General features: G+C 33.9%; 2 protein-coding genes across 10 annotated transcripts in view; one reads left to right on the top strand and one right to left on the bottom strand.

Annotated features, from left to right (window-relative positions):
* The first annotated feature begins 1,391 nt into the window (after positions 1-1,391).
* Snx6 (sorting nexin 6) lies at positions 1,392-5,551 on the top strand. Of its 3 annotated transcripts, XM_083050440.1 has the most exons (11): positions 1,392-1,636; positions 1,786-1,836; positions 2,011-2,226; positions 2,311-2,432; positions 2,528-2,664; positions 2,756-3,063; positions 3,145-3,327; positions 3,584-3,601; positions 4,248-4,311; positions 4,562-4,647; positions 4,746-5,551. In XM_083050440.1, exons 1-11 carry the CDS (start codon positions 1,631-1,633, stop codon positions 4,794-4,796), a joined length of 1,242 nt encoding a protein of 413 aa, XP_082906566.1. In that variant the 5' UTR covers positions 1,392-1,630; the 3' UTR covers positions 4,797-5,551. The 3 variants fall into 3 exon arrangements, with proteins under 3 accessions (XP_082906566.1, XP_082906567.1, XP_082906565.1); XM_083050441.1 differs by lacking the exon at positions 3,584-3,601 and having other exon boundaries at positions 1,394-1,636; XM_083050439.1 differs by lacking the exon at positions 1,392-1,636 and having other exon boundaries at positions 1,643-1,836.
* A 205-nt stretch (positions 5,552-5,756) lies between these two features.
* Positions 5,757-24,504, bottom strand: part of Dpr12 (defective proboscis extension response 12) — a 258,892-nt gene continuing 240,144 nt past the window's right edge. For 4 of the 7 annotated variants that reach the window (XM_083050444.1, XM_083050446.1, XM_083050445.1 and 1 more), the window contains exon 7: positions 6,545-19,412. In XM_083050444.1, the coding sequence (XP_082906570.1) occupies positions 19,300-19,412 (113 nt within the window). In that variant the 3' untranslated portion in view covers positions 6,545-19,299. The other 3 variants (XR_014426479.1, XM_083050447.1, XM_083050448.1) reach the window with 3 other exon arrangements.

Here is a 24,504-nt window from a genome sequence, read left to right as displayed (position 1 = left end):
AGAAATCGATACTTTTTTACCGCTGACCCTATGCGACGCATCCTTAATTTATGTATAGCAAATGAAAAAGTTTGTACGCTGGTGTCTGTTTGGTACCAAAAGATTCTGTAATCAATGTACTATTAAAATGTATAATCGATGAATTTTTGGCTCGTCTTAAAATATTAGAAATCGATACTTTTTTGACGCGGACCCTGTGCGATGCATCCTTATTTTATGTTTATCGCATTAAAAAATTTGTACGCTGATGTCTGCATGGTACCAAAAGATTCTGTAATAAATGTACTATTAAAATGTATAATCGATGAATTTTTGGCTCGTCTTAAAATATTGGAAATCGATACTTTTTACCGCTGACCCTATGCGACGCAACCTTATTTTAAGTATATCAAGTTAAAAAATTTGTACGCTGGTGTCTGTTTGGTACCAAATGATTCTGTACTCAATGTACTATTAAAATGTATAATCGATGAATTTTTGGCTCGTCTTAAAGTATTAGAAATCGATACTTTTTTACCGCTGACCCTATGCGACGCATCCTTAATTTATGTATAGCAAATGAAAAAGTTTGTACGCTGTTGTCTGCTTGGTACCAAAAGATTCTGTAATCAATGTACTATTAAAATGTATAATCGATGAATTTTTGGCTCGTCTTAAAATATTAGAAATTGATACTTTTTGGACGCGGACCCTGTGCGACGCATCCTTATTTTATGTTTATCATATTAAAAAATTTGTACGCTGGTGTCTGAATGGTACCAAAAGATGAAAAGATATATATTATAATTGTTGTATAATATGTAATTAACGTACAAGCTTTGGATCGAGATTGCGCTACGAATAATTCGAAACATCATTCTATCTTTGTTCCATATTAGTAGCACATTCTCGACCGCAGCTTATATTGTATAGTTGAAGGAAATAAATGGCGCGCGCGAAGCGCGCGCTTTGTAGTGTTCTAGTATATAATAAAAAATATATATTAACGAACACAATTGCCCTGCAAAAGGGACAAGACTGCAAGTTTGAATTAAAAATGAATGTAAAAATTATATTTAATATTACACCATACTCTTAAGTTATATATTTTATAATGATACTTTTATTTAAATGACGACAGAGATTTATGAAAAAATTGATTTTTATGTAATATTGTTTTATGTAATTTATGTAATATTGTTAAATAATGTAAAAGTTTAACAAATTGCAAATTTAATGCAATATAAAAGATATAAGTTGAATTTATACAAATTTTTACGCTATTCGAACAAAGTAAATACATTTGAAGTCGTTTCAAATTGTCGCGCGCGCAACACATGTGCGCACTTTTCTCAACAGCTGATTTGTCAAAGTCGCAATTCGAGTCCGGTCGAGTCGATTGTCACGCTGCATCTCGGAGATATGCCGTGACTGGTGACTGTACATATTTCGGCTGTTTTACCAGCGGAAGTGCCATCGTCAATCGGCCCCGGCGACGGGTTCGCGTGTCCGAGAGGAACATCATCAGTCAGCTCTGTCAGCTCTCGCCGTACGACAGCGATATACGTGCATTATTCGGCGTGTGTGACGGTCTTATTAATCTTCCTGCTGTCAAACACGGTGGGCCGAGGAGACGACGCCAGTGGACGCCATGATGGTAGGTGGAACCTGTTATCAATCGGTGGCCGGCGATTCTTTCGTTTGACGCGTTCGATCGGCGCAAATCTTTCGCGAGATCTCGCTCCCGTTCGCGCGAGCACGTTAAGCAGTCTTAATATTCTCTAATCTATGCGAAAAATGTTGCAGGACGGTATATGTGACACTGCCGACATCTTAAACAGCGTGACTCCGAAGAAGGTATTTATGATGTTGTTTCTCTGTCCTTCTTTCTCCGTCGTAATCTCTCGTGCAAATACATATCTCTCCGATAGACACGATACATATTTGTCATAATTATCGGAATCTGCTCCGACTTTGTTCTCGCGTTGACAATTCGATGTCGTATCTGTTACAATGAATCTCTTTTTCCAGACAATCCACGCTGATACCATAGATCTCTCGGATAAGTCCCTGCAGGTGGACATTTCGGATGCTCTCAGTGAAAAGGATAAAGTAAAGTTTACTGTACATACGAAAACTACTCTACCTGAATTTCAAAAACCGGACAATCTAGTTGTGAGGCAGCACGAAGAGTTTGTATGGCTCCATGATCGATTCGAAGAGAACGAAGAGTATGCTGGTTACATTGTATGTGAATTCTTTATCGTTTAGCATATATTTTTCAAATTCTATTTTATTTTCACATATATTAATATTGATATTATATAATAGATTCCACCATGTCCACCAAGGCCAGACTTTGATGCGTCACGTGAGAAGTTACAAAAACTTGGCGAAGGTGAAGGAAATATGACACGTGAAGAATTTAATAAGATGAAGCAAGAATTAGAAGCGTAAGTTTTTTGTAAATTTATCCTATATATTTATTATCTCATATTTGAATAAAGATCTAATAGAATCTAATTTTAATATATTTATTATTTTACAGGGAATACTTAGCCACTTTTAAGAAAACTGTTGCTATGCACGAAATGTTTCTGACCAGATTGGCGCATCATCCAGTTTTTCGGAATGATCATAATCTAAGGGTGTTTTTAGAATACGATCAAGATCTATGTGTACGAGGTAATGTTCTTGTTAGACATTTTGCACAATGTTACAATGCAAACATGAAATGGAAATAGATGTAGAACATATATTCTGTTTATTTGTGCAGGAAAGAATAAAATGGAAATGTTTGGTGGTCTAGTAAAGTCGTTTTCCAAAACTACTGATGAATATTATTTATCGGCTACAGTAAAAGATGTGAATGATTTCTTCGATCAAGAAATGACATTCCTTCAAACTTATCATCATAACTTAAAAGAAGCAACAAGGTTGGCTGATCGTCAAACAGCTAAACATAAAGATGTAGCAGATTCGTATATAAAGATTTCCACCAATCTTTTACAATTAGCTACAACAGATACTGGAAAACTTGAAAGATTTTTAACTAAAATTGCTGAGACTTTCGAGAAATTACGGGTAAGAATATTTTATAGAATGCAGTTTAAGTTTCTACTAAATTTGCAATCATTATTTATAAAAATACTTTTTTTTTTGCAGAAAGTTGAAGGACGGGTAGCATCGGATGAAGATTTAAAATTATCAGACACTCTTCGTTATTATATGAGAGATACAGCTGCAGCTAAAAGGCTTCTCTTTAGAAGACTGAAAGCTTTACATGAATATGAATCTGCGAATCGTACCCTTGAAAAAGCTCGTGCCAAAAATAAGGATGTTCACGCAGTAAGTTCACATTTTCTTATAATTGATATTCATACAATATAGTGTGATATCCTCAGATATAATTATGATTATGAATCAACACTTACAAGAGTAGGGCAAGCGAAATTATAATGAATACAAATATTCATTTTTAAGATCATACTTATTAATGTCGTAGCAGTTATAATAAAACTGCAGTTATTAGATAACTACATATAATCAGGTTATGGCCATGAATAGCATCTAATCAGAACTTCAATTTTTCTTGCTTTTCAAGGCACTGGAGGTTGCTGAGGTGTGTCATGTATTGTTTGTGTCATCCATTTTTTGTGGTGCTTAAAAATATTAGATCCTATTTAGATCAGCTCCTCCCTCTCCATCCTTTTTTTAGATATGCAGAATGCCAAAAGTAATTCGATCGAGATTTGTTTGTTATATTACATAGAAACATTTCATTTGACTATTAGGTTTTATTATTAATATGATAGTATAAGTTTATTATTAAATAATGTAAGGAAGATATTGATTTTATACCGTTTTATTCCTCTATCTAAAAACAAGATTTCTACTTTTACACAGATTTCATATATAAATGAATAATTAATATACAAAATTATATATGAGATAATTTCGTTTAAGTAGAAAGATAAATCGGCACGAATTAATTACTGTAGCACAGAAGTTATTGTTAAAAATATTATGCATGAATGGACAATTGCATGCACTTGAATATTATTGCAATAATTTATATCATTATTAATTTATATGATATGACTATATCTTTACAATAGAGGTGTGTCATTATGAGTTTTGTTGATATTTGTGGATATGCTAAAAGCTAAATATTACATTATATAATTGCATCTTGAAAGTTTTAAATCGAAACAAAACGCGTTTAATATTTTGTGATATTTTAAATTTGTATTTGTATTATATTCAAGGCGGAACAAGCACAGACTGAAGCATGCGAGAAATTTGAACAGATGTCTGATAAAGGAAAAGAAGGTGAGAATTAGAGAAATAAAATTAAAAAATAAAGAAATAGACATATATTATTTATTTAGAAATAATGTGATCAATCAGTATCATTTTGTAAGACAATTTATTGATGTAGAGGAATAAAATAAAGGCAGATAATATGTACATTACTTTCTATCATAAAAGTACATACCTTTTTTAAATTTAATTTACAAAATGATACTGATTATTCAAATTGTTTAAAACATTATTATTAATACTTGCAATAACTTTTTAGAATTAATAGATTTCAAGACTAGGCGAGTAGCAGCATTTAAAAAGAATCTCATTGAATTAACAGAACTGGAAATAAAACATGCTAAAGTAAGTGTAGAACTCATGTTTTTTTAAGTTGAAATAATACATAAAAATATTACAGATATATTATATATCGAGAATATATTATTGTCACATGTTCACAGTCGCACGCGGAATTGCTCAAGAAATGTTTATCCGTACTCCGAGAAGAGTGATCTACTTTTAGCGTTGCCATGGATAAACCTATATGCATGCATCTTGTATGCAGATAACAGTTTATTTAAGATATAATAATGATACTGTAAAATACTATATATATTTTTTGTTAACTAAATTTATTAGATCTATCATACTTTGGAAATAAAATATTGTATTAATAGCTGCAAAGTGACTGCGAAAAACGGATATTACTATCTTTGAGCTGTAAAAAGCTATGCAAACAAAATGCTATCGGTTTCTGCTTAATAGATATAGTAAGCAATTTTATAAGAGATTTAGATAATACATGTGTTAGGAAAAAAGTAACACGCATTTCTATTGTAAAAAATTAGATGTTATCGAGTCCCTTTGCAGCTTTGAATTAAGAGCCTGTTACTCTTATAAAGGTTCTCTATATAAACAAATATATATATAGAAGAGAGAGAGAGATATATATATATATATCTATATATACATATATGTATAAATAAGAATATATCCATATGGAGCATGTTATTATTATATTTAAGGATAGGATAAATTTTTGTGAAGGAGGAATCGTTAGTATAAAAGCTCAGGATGATTAAAGTTAATATAAACAATTAGATTTTCATAAATGAACTTTCCAGATTTTTATGATGATACACTGATAATTATTCTGACAAATAATTATTCATAATTGCGTTCGTTTTAAGATTAGGAAGCAAAGCAATGCGGCAATGATTAAAGGGACCTTGAAACGATTTATAATAAAGTGCAATTATACTTTTCATTGTAGCGTTGTAAAGTCACATACGTTCTTTCGTTATGCATTTCATCGCCATTTTCGTTTGCCGTGCAAACTGAATCGAACAGTTTATTACTAATCTTGTGTAAACTAAGAAAACAAAAGAAGCATGCTTTATACTTTTAAAATCATTCGAGTAAAATTGCATTTTTAGTAGAGATAAATAATTGCACACAAATATATTTTCGTAAGTTTTTATTGAATCGAATCATTTTTCTTTTCTATAATACATGATTGCAGACATATACTGAGAAATTCATTAAGTTGCAAGTTTTATCGTTTAATTCTTTAAGAATTAATTTGAAATCCACCGTAATGTACCGTACATTATCGTCTTATCCTTAATGTCAGATCCTATGAATATCCTATGAGTGAGTGCAGATAAACGCGCTGCGATGCGGACAACGTCGTATCCCGTTTATCGTACGCCTGTCTTAATTAATTTGGTATCGTTACACCATACAGTTAATAATATAATCTTAATAATAACGAACAGTAAAGACGACGCAATAGAAAATATTTGTTTTTTGGTACGCAAAAGTCACGCTGCAAAACGTCTCGCTCTTTCAACATCGTTTCTATTTCTCTTATCTTGTTTTTTATCCTCGCTTTATATACTCTCAATCGCTATTTTACAAGTATCGAATTGCGATAAGTCGGATATATCATATATTTTTGAGAACAATAATTAATACACGCACTTCCATTTTAACAGTATTGCTTTTATTACATCTGTATCACTTGTCGTAGATAAAATTCGTAAAAATATGAATTTATCTATGAACTTTTTAAACGCATTTTGATAAGCAAATTATGCTACAATTAATTACAATTATTCATTACTAAATGTCATACATTCATGGCACTCTAGTATATAAAAGATGTCTTAAAAAGACATGATTTTATTTCATTTACGAAGGTGAATTAAATCCATCAATTAACTCACGATGTGTTCGATAATATTTTTATTTTCTGAAAGGGAAACATAATTAAATAATTTGTAAAAAACTTAAAAATTAAAATAAAAGAATATTTTTAAAGGAGATACGCTTTTCTCGAGATACGTTATATTAAATATTTCGTTCGAAATTATCGATTAAAGTTTCGCTCTAACGAGTCATAATTTCGGAGTAAAATTTCAAGAGAATAATCGATACGCACACATACGTAGACGTTACACATGTGTGGAGTATAATCCCACGGGTCTGTTAACAATTGTTATACCATTATGTATGTGTGGAACAATGAATATTATCGCGGTCCATATTATATTTTAATTCGACTTTATTTCGCTCGTTGGCATTATCATCGGACCATATTACTGCGGAAGCGTTCATTTCGGAGAATTTATCGTTCTCACGCGGTACAAACGCGGCTGGTTATCGGGAATGCACGATCGCTGTTAATTACACGGCAGGTAATTATCGATATTCTCATTGATCAACGAATAGGAGCATTCGCCGCTCGATTATGCTTGTCCGCCACATGATGATGAATTTTTCACAGAGCAATGGGCATTTAAACGCGACTAATAGCTCTTTTATTTTATGATCGTTAAACTGACATCCTGCGCAGAAAGAAAAATGTAGAGATTAAATTTGTAAATCGCATAAACATTCTTCATGAACAAAAGCATATCAGTGAATGTATTATTTAGAAGTATGTTCCCTATTCCCTAATATTTCTATTTTCTATTCATTATTCGCTGTTCCTTATTTCTTTTATTGTGAGCAGCCTCTATATTTGTATATTTTAATAAATAACACAGAAATAATCGCCAAAAAGTTTTTATCATGTTTATGAATATATGTATATGTAACTATATACATGAACCAAAAAGACGAGAATTTTATTTGCTTGGCATATACTTTTAGTTTTTTAAAGAAAAAGTTATGTAATTCATTGTTTTAATGAAAAAGTTAACATATAATTTCTTAAATTTGTTTATATAAAAAGAAGAAAATGTTTCTTTCTCCTGATTGGCCGATCAAAATATTGTCCAAAGCACTTGTCACGTCGAGTAAGGCGCTCTATGTTAATCGATTTTTTCAATGATCGATTAATCGATCGAACGACTGATAATTTCTAATTAGACAGTTGGCACCACTGCGGCGACATTCCGCGTAAATTTCGCGTCGCGTCGGGTGGATCGTAGCTTCGTACAATTATAATTATAATTATCGCGTGCTGTTCTCTCAAATATGCGTCGCATATAATTAACAAAAGCGCATCAAGTATGCGTACGATTAAAAGCGGGAGTGCCGTATGAAAAGTCACGTACGAATATATCGGGAGTTTCGCACAAAGTATCGCGCGATTAAGATCGGAAGTACCGGATAAAATGTCGGGTACGATTAACGGTCGGGAGTGCCGCTCAAAGTGCGATTATTTTCTTTTGTTGATAAATGCGCGTGTGTTGTCGTAATTAATCGTGTTTTCGCGCGAGCGTGTATTATTGTGTAAGTGCATAAAGACTCCATACGAGTAAAAGAGAAGGAGGCTCGGGGAAGCATCGGGCAACGGCGAAGCAACCATGTGGTAAAAGCTGGTTATAATTAAAACAAATTTAAATTAATATTATATAAATATATAAATAAATATAGAATTATATATATGTATATATATATATAATTTATATAAATTTATTACTTAAATTTTTATTAAATAAAGTTGAAAATAAATTAATATTAGGAATAAATTTGGAATAGAATTACAAAAAATAATTTACGAAAAAAATAAATATGAATATTTAAGGTAATTTATGCAGAAAAAATAAAAAAAATATTAATTATTTTGAAAACTATTTTGTATAACTTGTGTTTTTTATGTGTTATAGATCAAAGCTTTGTACTATAGAGCTCCGCTGTTACGCATCGTATCGGTGAGTGTATTGCATGTATAACATTATCTGTATATGTAGTTTAATCACTAAAAATTAATTAGAGCGCAATTCCTAAAAAAAGAGTTAAGAAATTATATGTTAACTTTATGTAAAAAATTTTTTATAAATTATATATTAACTTTTTCATTAAAATAATGAATTACATAATTTTCTTAAAAAAATAAAAAAATATATCCCAAGTAAATAAAAGTATTAAATATTCTCGTTTTTTTGGTTCATGTACATTTACATATTATGAACACGATTAAAACTTTCTGGCGCCTATTTCTGTGTTATATATATATATTAAAATATACAAATATATTATATGTGCAGCCCCTAAGTGCGCACTCAATTTTGTATATTTCAATTATTTTTATATTACATACGTATCTTAAAAGAATTATTTGACACAATTCACATTAAGAAAAAATACTATCTTATTACAATATTTGCCATCAGAATTATCTTGAAAAGATTAAAGCTTCCTTTATTACAAAAAATTTCATGCAAAATATATAAATTCAGGATATTTCTGAAGAATATATAAATGGAGATATTTCTGAAATTTAATCTTTATCTTAAAAAGTTCTTTTTCTTAAATAATTTTATTTAATATCAGATATAGGACTTTTTATAGGATATTTTATAGATAGGACTTTATTTAAAGTTTTAAAGGCGCGACACTTAAAATTAGTCGGCAAATTGTGTTGGGATTTTAAATTGAACCGAATTTCTTCTCAAGACGCGTTAATATATATTATATAATTATACTAATACTATAATATTTAGTCAGGAGATACGAACACTTGGATATCCAAGTCAGATGCCCAAGACGCTATTAAACGCTTGATTTAAGTCGTTTCAAAGTTTTATTAGCTGTCACGGCACGAAGAGGGAGAGAAACACAGCTCTATTAATATCCAAGTAATTGAGAACGAAATAAAGTCTTATAGAAAATACCTATTTGCACATTTATGCTGATATTTATGCGAGTAAACAATCCTGAGAGAGAGAGAGAGAGAGAGAGAGAGATACTCGATGCCTATATTTCTAATTTCTTGATGTGCATAGCACGTTATTTTTTATTTTTTACTCTTTACGATCGTGTTAAGATTTATTTTGCTATACATATAATATCCAATTTCGCACATTTGTGTTTATATTTAAACATATATGATCACAGATCTCTCCCCAATTTTTTTCTTTCATGCGACGTATTATAGGCACTAATATAAATTCTGTTAAAAATTTCCGTGATCGGAAATTACCGTCATCGCCAATGTCAATCTTAAACTCTTATCGTCGATCCTTAATCCGGAATGATAATTTTTTAAATAACAAAATGTGGTGGTCCCGAAAAATAAATTCGTCGGCCTTTTGCTTAGGATCACATTACGTGGCGCTATGTATATGTGGTCGACGATATATATCAAGGTTTTTTTTGTATTCGTTGGAATCCGTAAATCGACAAAACCGACCTATTTACTTCGCGTAAAAGCCACAGTTAGATTTGGCATTTAAACGTAAACCTTATGCGTACCGGTACCTAAAATATCGTACTCGATAAACGGCGCGCATTAATTTATTCCGAGACACCCGCGTGTGATTTCTCTTTGGTCGTCGCGAAAATACGGTGATGAAGAATGCAGGGACTCGAGACCAAAAGCGGGCGGGGAAAGGTCGGCATGGACGAGGGAAAGCGTAGTAATATATATCTACGCGGTTGTGCGGGAGATTTTCAGCAGATTTATGATAACGGTATGCATCTGGGTCGGCCAATCAGTCTTCCGCCCGCTGGGCTGCAATCCTGGGCTCTCGTTTGCACCTGCACTCTCGTTCGCGTTCGAATCTCGAATCGAATTCAAATCTGGTCAGTCTAATTGTCTACGATGTCTAGCTGGAAACTCGAAATAGATTAGCCCCGATTATCTATTTGCGCCCGCCATATGAATCTCGAATGAAATTCAATCGCCAAATCGGTGCCCGTGATAAGAATTTGTTCGCTCCGCTCGAATTCGTTTCCCCGCTTTTGTTGGGATCGTTTGTTCCTAAATCGTGCGATTGTTCAGATGCATTTCGCTTCGTTGAATTTTTTTTGATTTTCTCAGAAACGTCAAGAGAGATAGAAACATTATAGATAGAGAATTATTCCGATTAGAATACCTATTATTGCAATAATAATCGTTGATGCGATGATTCACGACACGTTAACAAACAAGCGCATTATCGAAATCACTGTTTTTCGTCACAAATGCACTCGCTGCTATTATTATATAGCGCGTACCATTCATGCATTATTTGCATTTATCATCAAATCGTGCATAAAATTGTTTGTAACATGAATGCAACTATCGATCGCAAATTTGTCACGATTGATGTCAATAATTTATTAGATATTTACAGCGAACGAGAGGCGCGTGAATTGCAAGACCGAATTAATAAATGCCAAGTAATTATGGTTCACTGTGAATGGAGTGTGTTAAAATTTCATGTGAAAACAACGTGATCGAGCGATACGTCGTGAAATTACTAATGAATTTTCCTCTCGAATAATTTGCGCGTCCCGGGCTTTTATCCCATAAAAACTTTTTTCTTGCCTCTCTTTCTTCTACTCTATATAGGACTTGTATATGCGGCAAATGCGTTCATAGCGTAAATGCAACATGCAATCCCAAGTACAATTCTCAAGCGATATGTCTTATATATACTGTTAAAAGTAACATCGTTAAAATAGATATGACACCGTTAACACGGCACCTGTTTTTACTCCAAACGAATATGATATTTCTATCCGTAGTAAATATCTTTTACTCAGCTTTTTTTTCTCTTCTCTTTTTCCACTGCACGTTTTAATATTTCTATAATTATAGGATTCACGAGGTGACACGAAACAGATTCGCATGAGTTTTAAAGAATCATTGTAGAATCAGTTTTTGGGTTAAATATAAAGTATGATCATTTTTGTTCACCAAGTAGAGCGTTATTTCAATTAAATATTTGGAGCAATATTAGGGAGAAAAACGCGCGTAAGAATAATTAGATATGATACTATGCTTTTAATTGTTAATCTAAAATTTTTATATGAAATTGTTTTTAACTGCAAGTACTATAAAATATTTTTGCATATGGAAAATTTTGAACTTATTTGAGAAAAAAATATATATATAATCTATATTAATTGAAACAGGAAAATCGAACATAATAGTCTAGCCTATATATCACGTAAATAAAACGTTATTTTGCACTACTGCTTGATAATAATTAAGAAATAATTCTCTCAACATTTCTTGCATTTAGTTGTTAATTGAAGAAAACATAATCTTTCCACAAAAGTATAATGATAGATAAAGGATTTAACGTCGATATATGGGATAAAATTTCCGATTACCAGATCGATTTCCGAGCTGGATAACCGGAAACGACTAAAGGAATAAGCTTTTCAAAAAGGAATTAGGAACGTGAAAGAATGCCAGGTCTCGGCGTAAAAAACAAAAGACACGTATATATAGTAGCTTCCGGGAGTCTGGAGAGCACTCTCGATTTAATTCCGCGGGGGATTTCCGTTTTCTATCGATGTTTTTGCAAGGATCGCTACTCCGATTGCGACGTCGGGACACGAGAGGGAAGAGATGAAGAAACGCGAGAGATGGATCCCGTCGCGCCGGAGGCGAAATGAACTCCCGTGTGTGACCCTTTCTTCACGGCGTTTTTTTTCTCCCCCGTTCCACCCTCTTTCACTACCATCACCAAGAGAGTCGCAGATAACGACGGATACATAATACACGGGTGACTGCACGCGATTCCACGAAATCCGCGGAAACTATCTTTACGCTTCACCGATCAAACGTTACTTGGCGCAGTTTTTTTTTTCTCTTTTTTTTCGCTTCTTTCTTTTCCCCGATCCGTCAGGACGATCCGGACAGTGCGCGTTGCTGCCGACCCGGTGCAAAGGGAACTCATTAAAGGCTATTGTACGGAGAAGCGAGGCGCAATGCGTCCGATCGTTTCCAAGATTCACGGATAGAAACGTTGTGCTGGAAGCGAGAACCGAGAGTTGAATCGATGATAATTATTGCGCGTTCGTTGTATCTCCTTGTGTACATACCCATCTGGTCCGGGTACGTTTCTATTGCGAATTTCGTCAACTGTTCCGCTAGATAGATGCAGCTTTCACGCGAAAAATTATCGCGCGGGCAAAGATTTGTTGGAAAAATTTGTTTGAAAATATCGAGAGGTCACGCTGCGGCAATTCATTAAAAAATTAGAGAAAAAAAAATGATTTTTATTTTGATGGAGTTTTGAGCTGTAAAAAAAATACTAGGGAAAAAATATTTATCAAGATAATTTAAATAATAATGGCAACAAACTATATAATAATAATTATTATTATCGTTCTCACATTAATGTTAATAAAAATAATATAACCAGTGATAGAGAGAAACAGAGATTCTTGTGTACATGCTTTGGGTAAAAATATTTGCAAGTCGATGAGTTTACATATCCTGAGAGATGATTACGCACGCGTGCTTGTCTATATATACATATATATGTGTGCACATGTGTGTACTTTATGATTTTATTTTATTAACGAATACGAATATATCGCAATTCGAAACGCCAATCGATAACGGTATGTAACGTTGCGCTCGCGTTAATAATTGATTTAATCCCGATGTAATCGCGAATGCGCGCGTACGAGGAACGACTTTTACGAGAGCTCGAACGAGATTTCGAACGCGAACACCCTCCTCCCTCCGCGTTCGCGCACACGCCGGATTATTTCCATTGGGTACTCATTTTTAATTAAATTAATTGAGGAATCGGCGCGCTAATCCGTGGAATTCGCGTTAGTAGTCGCTTCAGCGTGACGGGCCGTACGCTATTGCAGAATTCCGTGAGGTTGGTAAATATTCGAGGAGCGCCGCATTGTTCTCATTACGGTGTATCGCGCCCTGCTATTCCTCGATAACTTCATCAGCCGGTATTCAACATCGAAATACCCGTACCGCAGAGTACGGAATTTCGCGATTCGCGCGTAGATATAAATAAATACAACACGCGTGCACGTTATCGGGAAATTAGTTTCGGAATCTTGAATCTGTATCGAAAATAACGAGGACGCCCGGCGAAAGGGAGAGGATGCAGGACAGCATCTCTTTCCCTCGCTCGACTCTCTATCGACTTTTGATGAAAGTGAGGAAAAGAGTCGACTAAAAATTCATATTTTATTAATTATAACCGTAATGAATAATTTATTGTTAAGAGACCTGATCTTCTCTTTGTACGGTCGAAGAATTTTTGTTTTCTTTTGACCGCAGGCATTTTCCCTCGGAGCGAAATTCTTGCGATTTTTACGCTACGTTGAAACTTGCTAAGAAAATTGCATTGTTAAGAGATTATTTTTTAATTAGTTTTATACGTATCATATTTCTCAAAATTTCTAGTACATTTCTACAAACGAAAAAAAATATATCTAATATATCGTATGACTGCAAAAATATTTTAAGAGATGATTTGATTAAGATTGAAATGTATGCAAATATACATATCCTGTTCGTAAACAGATATTCTGGGATTAATGTTGAATATACATATATACTTCGCGCATTAATTAAAATATAAAATATTGCCAATGATCGTAACTGGAAAGTCTATAATCAACTGATGTAAAAACTCATACTAGAATGGACTTAAAATAGATAGCATGTAAAATAAATATAATATAAAAATCTCTAAATATAAAATCTATCATGCATATTTTTTCTCCTTTTTTACAATATACGCGAGCGAGTATTTGGTTCTAGAAAAACAATCTGAGTATACACGTAAAGGAGCTATTAACTTACAGTAACGAAGAGATTGTAGGGAACGATTGGGGAATTGTCGGAAAGGTCGTAAAATTTGTTGAATTCTGTAACCGCTTTGTAGACTGTTTGAATTTCAAATGACGTGAGCGATAAAGCTGTAACTGTAAATTTATCACGATTAGACGATCAAGAATTCCAGACGTTATCAAAAGAACTGATTTGACAACGGTGACAAATCCTTTGCAAAATCGTTTCGTTAAAATTCCAGTAGAATTGATATCACGTTCCATATATATTTTGCATATTAATAGCGCATAATGAATACGGATTTAAAACTGTTTGTACGAAACATATTTCTCTCGACGTATGATGTCATTTTTATAAATATCGCTAGAAGATCGTCGCGAGACAGAGCAAATATTCAACAATATGTACGTTTTCATAACATTAAATTAAATTTTCCGATAACATATGCTTATATAATAACGAATATATATGCTGACATGCAATGTGATATCGGTCGCGCGAGCTTGAATTTTATGATATATTCCTATAAAGGAATTATTCGAAAGACAATTTTTTTTCGCTTCTATCCAGAATAACTTCATTAAAATTTTAGATTCAGAGGATGTGCTAGTAGAAATTCCACGATTTCTATATGCACGATTTATATGAGCTTTTATGCATGCGGATCTCTCTCTCTCCCTCTCTCTCTCTCTCTCTCTCTCTCTCTCTATAGAATATATTTTAAATTATGCCGAGAAGTATAGAACTCATTGAAATTATTATGACATTATGTGTTATGTTTATTTGCGCGCGCTTATTAAAAGCAAGTAAATTTTAAATGAATTTTTGAATGCGAATTTATGAAATATTACGCTGCTGTATTGTTGCTTTTACCGTGGGTACCATAAAAAGTCGTTAGAGCATGAATCGTTTCTTTATAACAATTATTAACCGCTTGCGAGATAACTGATTGAAGCACCTCGAGAAAAGTAATGAGTTTATAAAAAATAAATAAAATATTCAATAAAGACAAGAACTCTGAGAAAAATCTCTTACAAAGTAATTTCACAAATAACGATTATTAGAGAGAATATCCATTTTTTATGTCTATTAAATCATCTTTTTTCCCGCGATTTCCATAAATAAAGACAACTTAAAATTAATATTAATACGTACCTTTTCGAATTTCTGTATTCTAAATTAGTATCTAATATCCATGCCAAGACGTCAATTGAACCTCAAGTGAATGTAATTCCGATGAATATTTCTGTCGACACCAACAACAATAAATATTATTATTGCGTTTTGAAGAATAGTTAAAAAATTTAGTTGCAAGATTTTTTTAAATCGCATATTATATTTTTACTATAATAAATCGCTAGATTGTGATACAGATTGCGTCACATAAAAGTCGCGTTCAAAGACATAATATCGGCGATGCAATGTACGTAACTTTCGACAGCAAAAAGTGGATCAAATATGAAATCCATAAGATTTTCATTTAAATGTAATTTCGCGTTTAAAATAAACTTCGAAGAATTGAGATTCGCTTCGCAATTTAATTGCGCGTATTAGCCTACAACTCTTATTTTCTCACTTTGAACAAACCGTTCAGATTTCACCGCGGCTACATATTTATATCTCAAGGATTAAATATCATTGCACATTATATGCTATTGGATAATTTATCCGTTTGCAAGCTTTCTTTCCTTGAGATCTTCCTCCTTTGCGCGTGAAAAGGGCAAGACGTTTTTTTCAGAAAACGCTTCTCGAGACATGTCGTCTGAATAACGCATATGTATAACGAAGATAACGCGGAGAAAGAATTCGATTTCCGACAAAAAATACCGTTTATCCTACTATTATCTACGTTTTCTTTTGTATTTCTTTGCGCGCGCGCGCGCGTTATTCGCCTTAAATTAGGATATACAGAAAGAACCGTTGAATATCGCCTTAATCGCTACGTGTATCCGATGTGTACAGTGTTTTTTTCAGGCGAGAGAAAAAAATGCTACGTGATAGTTTCGTGGGCCCTCAAAAGTAACGCCGGGGGCCCCTTTAAAACGACACGTTTCTGCCGCCGCTCGGAGCCTACAAGTCAAGCCTGTCCAACTTGTAGATTCTACTTAATGCGCAATAACGATACCCAGCTTGTAATTAATTCGATAAGCACGCCTTAACGATGGGCACTTAGTTCGCTCTTAAAAGGTTTTATAAAAACATGTAAATACGGAGAGACAGATAAAAATTGATGGCAGGTCTGATGTTTTTTCGCGAAAAACATTCTAAATCTGTGTGTGGAAGAACATACAATAACATGTATTAATTATTAATAATGTTCTTAATTATTAAAAATGTATATAATTAAGAACATTTTTAAAAATTCGAAAAAGGAAAACTATAAAAAGAGAGATTCTATGAGAGATCCCATCATGTGATAGTTTAATTGTGTCTCGACCTCTTTTACACGTTGCTAAATTTTTTTAAAATTATTTGATCGATTTAGATTGACATTTGTACAAGTGATCGTGTCAATTGTTTATGCAGGTCGAGACTGTAATAATAGATGAGTCGGGGAATAAACATGAAAAGAACGTGAACAGTGAAACCACGTTCTTTCTTGAGATGTTTGCTTCACAGTAGTTCAGCTCAATGACAAGAGAGACGGTGTTACGCTCGTGTGCAATTTTAAGATCAGAGCTATATTCACCTGGCTCGAAAGAACGACCGTTGCAACGTACGTCACGATGTCAGTTGTTCAACATTCTGAGAAGCGGATACTACCACTCGTTTAACTTTCTTATGTAGGACGTTCTAAAATTCACGCGCACGCTTCGCGCAAGGACGCGAAATTGCAATCATATATAAAGTAATATTCAGGAGCGCACGTGATGACGTTATTTTCGACATGGCAGTTTGTGTTTGAGACTCTATATTCTTAACTTGTCAAAGTGGAGAAGCGTCAATTTTATATCGTCTATGGTCTATGTAATATCAGAAAATTTGCTTATTTTTTAAATTTTATTAATGATAAAAATATAAAAATTTTAGTATGCACAATCAGGCAGTATAATTTCTGTGTCGTTACACAATAGGATCTTTTTAGAAGACATTAGTAACTAAGATATAAAGATTTATAAATATTAAGGACAGATATGTGATTTTATGTAGATACAAAAAGTATAGTTATAGTAAAATATATATTATATACCTTGTGATACTGCTGGGGGTTTAAACTTGCGGCAATTGCTAACGTACTTAATACCACGTTGCAACCACGGAATGGGTAGGATCTTCTCTGTTCTCTCACTTTCTCGATGCTTTCCTAGGTATAACGAGGAGCAGATGATCCATCTAGTAGTACAAGCTGTAATAACGCAGCCGCGAGGTGCCTTAATGACGGTCTTTAATGACGTGCCGCGCTCGCTCTATATCAGCGTATCGCAATTCTATGCGCTTTGTTCGCGTTTTGTTCCGCGTTGCAATATAAACGTGTGTGACGTCGTGTCATGCAATAAACGTGTTTCCGCGTTTGTGACGCGTTGGTGACGCGTTGCGATCTGCATCTCTCGCAACGCTGTCATAATATTGTTAAGGGCGGACGAGCTTCAGCGGGCTAAACTCGCGTTTGTAAAGCTTGCAATTTTTCGTAACAATTTTTGCAGAAACGAGAGAAACGCAAGATCATAGCGCGAGCAAAGACTCATGCTTTACATTTCGATATAGATGTGGGGATTTTGGTTTTGACTGCTATTTCCACATATACTTTTCCTCTTTCTCTATTTTTATTCGCAAATACGATGCACCTCAAGAGAAATTCTCCAGACTTTAGAAATGTGTTATTCAAGCAGATTTAAGAAAAGATTGATATATGACCGATTCTCAAAATATCTCTAAAATGATTAATTTAACCGTGAAAAATTAAATATGTATTACAATTATTCTTTTATTATATCCTCATTAAAATCAATTTAATTATCTTGAGACGGTTGCCGCAAATAAATGCATTCAATTATAATTGCTATTACAATTTAATATATTATTCTTATTACGAAATAATAATGAATTAATATTTATAACATCGAGTCATATCGAATTTAATTAGGAGTCATCTATTCATCCTATACGATAATATATCTCGACCTAAATTTTATATTATTTTATAATTAAAATTATATCGTTTACATTATATTATACAAGTCGAATCGATATATAATTCATGATTTATCCAAAGAAGATCTCGATCACTTTAATAGCACATTTCCAAAATCTCTCTTTCCTGAAATATAAGCCATTCACAATTCGGTCATTCCGAAAACAATGCAAATTCAAGAAATAATAATTGTGCAACGATAACAACCGTAAAGTAGGAATGTTATTTTTAAACGAGACGATATCTATATTTGCACCATTTTCACACACATACACATATTTTCATTTCTGCATCTCATTATTTCAATTTTTGAGAAATATGGTCTCACCTTGTTAACGCGATCGATCCGTTTGTACTGACCGTGCGAATTCTCCATCCGATCTATCTGAATCTGGCGAACGATCGGCAGCACATACCCGGAAGTTGGACAGGCCTGGCCTACGTAATCCGCGTCGTCGTGGCGTATTCGATCTGGCGAGTATTTACATAATTCGAGTCGCATGCGCGTCGCGCGTAATGACTTGGAGCAGGCAATCGCGCAATCTTTCACGAAAATCTCGCATATCTAAGTAGTCCAGCCGGCGGCAACCTCGACTAAAGTAAATAAGGAATAAGGAGGACGAGCGAAGAAAGGAAAGAGGGGGAGAAGAGAGGAAGATGGAATGGAAGACGCGGGAACTAGGTAGGAGAGAGGAGGAAGAGAAGATCCGCAGGGGATGGATGGGGAGAAGAGTGAGAACAACCGAAGGGACAGGGTTGGGAACCAGGGTTGGGGAGGGTGAAAAAGGAGGGGGCGGACTGTAAAGTCCCGGGAGTAATATCCTATCTATCACAAACGGAAGTAATGGTGTAATAGTTATGGACATTTCTCGAAGTGAAACGCTTATCGCGCTAAAACGACGCCCGCTACGATGAGTAACGCCGGCAACAGCACGCCCGCCCGATTCCTCTTCGCTGCCGACGTCTTGCGACGCTGTATCGCTGCCATCTTGTCACCTGAAACGGCAAGAAGAGACAGGTGGGTCCGTTAGTGAATCATGGTTGAAATCGATCGCCCGTTTTCATTCGTGGCCCCGTTATCGAGGTAATCGAGTACACATCGACACAAGGGGCCGCGACGGCGGGACGCCCCCGTTGTATGAAAACGTGCTGGCGTGTCTCTTGTAAGTTAACTCGAGCGTAAGTTATTTCCGCCGTGGCGCACCGCGTGTTCGTTCGTCGTCCTCGTCGTCGGTTGCGAAGTTTAAGTTAAAGCCGAGAGAATACAACACCCCGGGATATAGAAACGCGCGCACGCTCGCTATTTCGCCCGTTATTCAATAATTACATCTTCCGTCACGCGCTCATGAGAGAGAGAGAGAGAGCGATCGGAAGGTGACTTACACAGATTACGGCAGATTAAATCCGCATACGTAAACAGACGCGAATCCACGTGGCACACGCTTCACGTTAAACGGTCGGTTTGATTCGAATCCATTATTCATATTCAACATACCACGCCGTGTGTATGTTAGACGAGCAAAAGTCAAGATCAGACGGACCAATGTAATTTGGGTTCACCCCGCGCGCGATGTGTATTGTTCCAAGACAATCAAAGCTTCAAATACACAATAACGGCGAATATTTAATGAATTTCGCGAATTTCGATTAATTTTGCAAATATTTATATTCGTATTTCCATTTATTATTAATTTATATTTCGCAGTGTATATCTTCATTGATCGTTGCGAACGCGCGAAAAATGTTAACGATAATGCGCACAAGGATGCATTTTTTATTATAAAAATAAAATGCAGCACCTTTTCTCTGGCTAAAGGTGGGATTACATTTTTTTATAGTGCTCGTTTTGCATTCAAGCCCCGATTTAAGCGGTGTCGAGTAACGACGGTTGCGGTTTTTACTCGATAAAATCCTTCCTTTTTTTTCGGTGTAACGTAACACTGTTTGCGTTAAAGACCACCGTTGTAACGCGAATTCCTTTCGCTCGGATTAGCGACCGTGGAAGATCCGAAATAAATTCCGGCCGTAGATTTCCATTATAATTTCCAATTGAAATTGTGGACTCCCACGGACTCGCCCGGCGCGTTGCATACAAAATTACTTCCAGCTCTCTGACGCATCGCGCCGGCGTTGTGTTCGGTGAAACTGCACAGAATGTGCTGTGGATTACTGAGCTAATTACTGTCGTAGTTACTCACACTGTGCGTCGTAGCTACTCCGCGGAATAATTAATGTTGATAATAGATATATATATATATATATATATATGTATATACAATATCGCGTATATTATAAATTGCATTATATATATACACACACACACACAATATCGCGTGCATCTCGTAACTTGCCAATATTAATATATCGTTATGGATTAAAGATCGTGTAATCGACAGATGCATCATTATTAATGAGAAGGAAATGCATGTTTCTAATTAATATTTTCTATTTTTGCCTTTATGCGTGTGCAATGTAAGAAGTTGTTTAGTTGAGTACAATTATACATTTCATAGTGACGATATAATAATATATTGTGAGAGAAACACCATTGTGTTCATATCATGATTTTGTTAATTTGTTTTTGATAGAAACTTGTAAATTGATTTCTCCATTTAGTTTTGAGAATAACTTCTCAATTTAATAATTTCTCACAGAGCTTCGAATAGAATACTGCATATAATTAAATATACAATCTAAGAATAATATTACGACATTGATATGGCTCTATTTTTATTCAATTATATCATCTCTTATTTAATTATGTTTTTATAGCGTTAAAATTATGTCTTTCAATAATTGAATAAATAAATCAACATATGTATGTCAAAGAGTATTTGCGAAAACACTTAATAAATGTCAAACGAAAATAAGAGATACGTAAATAAGAATTAGGCAATGATGGAAGACAAAATGACTTAATATACAATATTCCTCGCAAATTTCTTGATGGAGAAACATTTACTTTATCAAAAGCTATTATCTATGTATGGCTTGAGCTATTAGTATATATGTACATAATTATAATTGAGAAACAGATACGAGAACTGTGGAAAATCAATTACTATGATATTATACTATGTGTATAGCAAACTTGCTGTACTAAATTTTGTCCATAATATTTATATTATTTAATAATAATATAACGATAATAATCGTATACTTCGCGTATAAGGAACATACAATATATTCCACAATAAATATATCATTAAATCGTTATCGGTAAGATAAATTATACATTACCAGTGAGGCTAACAATAAGTCAGAAATATATTGAAGTAGATACAATACGTAAAACATACGTGAATTGTGGTCAGATTACAAAGTGCGTTACCGAATAAAACTTTTGTTGATACACATCCAAGTTTTTTACTAGTTCATTCCAGAATTTTACTTTAAGCCAAATAGTTAAGTTGGAAAAATATTTTTTACGTTTTAATCTAATGTTGCATATTTAAAAGTCACGAGTAATGAGTTTTTCTTAAAATGTTCTCTAAAGAAAAATCAGCTTCAAATTACACAGAGAATTTATCATTAAGGACGGGATTCTGGTACACCGTATTATACCGTATACGGTTTCTGTAGAAGAACCGTATTATATTACTTGAGAATGATATAAGAGTGAAAATTCTATAATTTTTGTAGTATATTCGTTTTCACATAACTGACAATTAATATAAATATATTTTTTTTTGTAAAATATTTTGGATGCAATATTTTTCTTTTCGTTTAACGTACGAATTTTCTCCGATCTAGCCATTTTCTTTGTGTCATCGATCCGAGGCACGAGATACGTGCACGCGTTACCCCATTATGCAATTTGCGTGCCCGTTATAACGCGAGCAGTCGTTTGCGGCTAATTAACGGCCGACATTTGCGTCGGCTCGCGCCTCTGGCCTGAAAGATCATCACGATTTCTCCTTTTATGCGAAATAAAGGCGTCCATTGTAAATGATACGCTTTCACCTATTCGCCGGGTTACAAAAGATGCTTGATCTTTGCATTTGTTTCCGAAAATGTATTTCATATCGTCATTATATCGAGAGATATCTGAGTTTATATGTCACAATTATCGGTAACAAAGGCACAAATATTAAAAAAAAGCGGAGCTATAACTCATAAAAATTTATGATTTTTTTTTGTGGAAAAGTAAAAATAATTTTTGTGTTATAAATATAAATTTACATGAATTAGATTTAATTTTGAGTTGAAACTGACATCTTGAGCTGTGCAACGTACAACATATACATAGACAATGTTTGAAAAAATGCTGAGGTAAAATACACTCACAAAATGAAGCGGTTGATAGATTTATTTGAAGCTATCGATCGTGTATATCGTCTTTTATTTCGTATCCTGAATGTGTGACATTGGGGGGCCACTTCCGCTGATTAAACTTTCGCGGTTAATTAACCCGGTGGTTAATCCGATATTTGCTCCGGTTTTGCGCCAATCCTGGAAAGACCGTGATGATGTTTCCTCTCAAATAGAACTATAGTGACCCGCCGTTAAACGGAGTTATTCCCCATACTCGTCAAACCGCAAATATGAGCTCGGCTAGGATGGTTAACGCCGTAAACATCGTTATGTTTCGCTTGCGGCCGATCGACGTGCCCTTTGTTCTTTTATATTTTCGCCGTTATCATTTTGTGCCCAAATTTATTTTGATAATGAGACCAAAAACCATCATGTGTGTGTGGCGCGATATTAACGCGGTATTAATATCAAAGTATGTTTATCGCAGTTGTAAATTTTTGCTCCGGACAGAATTCGAAATCCTAAAAGATACAGAATTTTACGATTTCTTTTGTTACGCGTTATATTTCTTTTCCTTCTACGTAGAAGAAAAATATAAAAGCTGCGCTTTTCTCATTTTATTAGTTTTGATGCAGATAAAATATATTGTAACTCGAGAGAACATTTTGAAGAATTTTTTTCTGGAGAAGATATACCGCGCGCGAAGGTTTAATTTATAATGCATCTAGTTGTTTTACAGATTATTTTTGTGTGTGTCGTAACTTCCCGACCGAACTGACTTCGCGTTCTTGACTAACAATGACGAAGCTTAACTCATCTACCAGAGCCGATAGTATTGATTGCGGAAACTGAATAGCTCTCAGGTCTGAATAAGATTCTGCACAAACTTTGTCAATTAAATCGAAGTGCATTCAAACATTTACAGAATACGTGCATTGATTGCGAGATCTAATGACCCCTGCTCATGTATTTATCAGAAGCTTTTAAATACTCTTTAATTTGTTCCAAGATATCTGCACATGCAAGATTATGAAATATTTATATATACACACTTAATTCTATATATATTTATTATATCTGATTAATATATAATATATAATAATAATATATAATATATAAAACTCTATAAGAATATATTATATATTATATATGATATATAAGAAAAGATATATATGCACAAAAAATAAATAATTAATCGTGTTATATTTATTTTAATTTCTATATTATGTTATACATATGTATTACAAACTTCTAATTAATAAAAAAAATGCAAGAGAATGATAATCGGAGTATATCAAAATAATTTTAAATATTCACTGAGTCGCGTAGCATGTTCATAAAAGTAACACGATGCTTCGGATGCATGATCCAAAATCTACGTGAGAATCGTGATTTGGGTCAGAGTGCATTTCAGCATTTACGGCCTACGTGCATCGGTTATAAAGATGCTTTCAAAACCTAATGACAAACAGCTGGCACAACCCAGGAGGATTTAATGCTCCGATCGCCTCGTAGTGAGAAGCGTTTAATAAGAATTTTCCCATTGGCTCATAAATTTTTCATAAAACGAAACGGCTCAATCAACTAAAAGAATGAAGATGGATAAATATTATTCGTCTACGGATGTTATTGTCTTCTATTTTTACTTTATAAGCAAACTCTCGAGAAAAAATTTTATTTTTGCATCTCACAAGAAACTAGATTTATCTTTTCGTTATATCGCTAAATTTTCCGTCTCTCAAAAATGCTTCTGAAAGAATTAGTTCCTGTTTAAAAATAAAATTCGCGGATAAGAAGCATATTCTGACATTGATACAGAGCAGACACATGCTGC

The sequence above is a fragment of the Prenolepis imparis genome, unplaced genomic scaffold, assembly GCF_030444845.1.
Source record: "Prenolepis imparis isolate NDT839.2.m4 unplaced genomic scaffold, iyPreImpa1.0 SCAF_11, whole genome shotgun sequence".
Lineage (NCBI taxonomy): Eukaryota > Metazoa > Arthropoda > Insecta > Hymenoptera > Formicidae > Prenolepis > Prenolepis imparis.
Note: the sequence above shows the minus strand (reverse complement) of the source record. Positions and strands in the feature narration are given on the sequence as shown.

What these genes read in the sequence shown, in the direction of transcription:
- Snx6 (XM_083050439.1), top strand. Translation starts at nt 1,768, where the DNA reads ATGCGAAAAATGTTGCAGGACGGTATATGTGACACTGCCGACATCTTA. An exon ending in ATGAAGCAAGAATTAGAAGC is followed by an intron (nt 2,433 to 2,527) that starts GTAAGTTTTTTG and finishes ATTATTTTACAG; the next exon opens with GGAATACTTAGCCACTTTTA. An exon ending in TGGAAATAAAACATGCTAAA is followed by an intron (nt 4,648 to 4,745) that starts GTAAGTGTAGAA and finishes ACATGTTCACAG; the next exon opens with TCGCACGCGGAATTGCTCAA.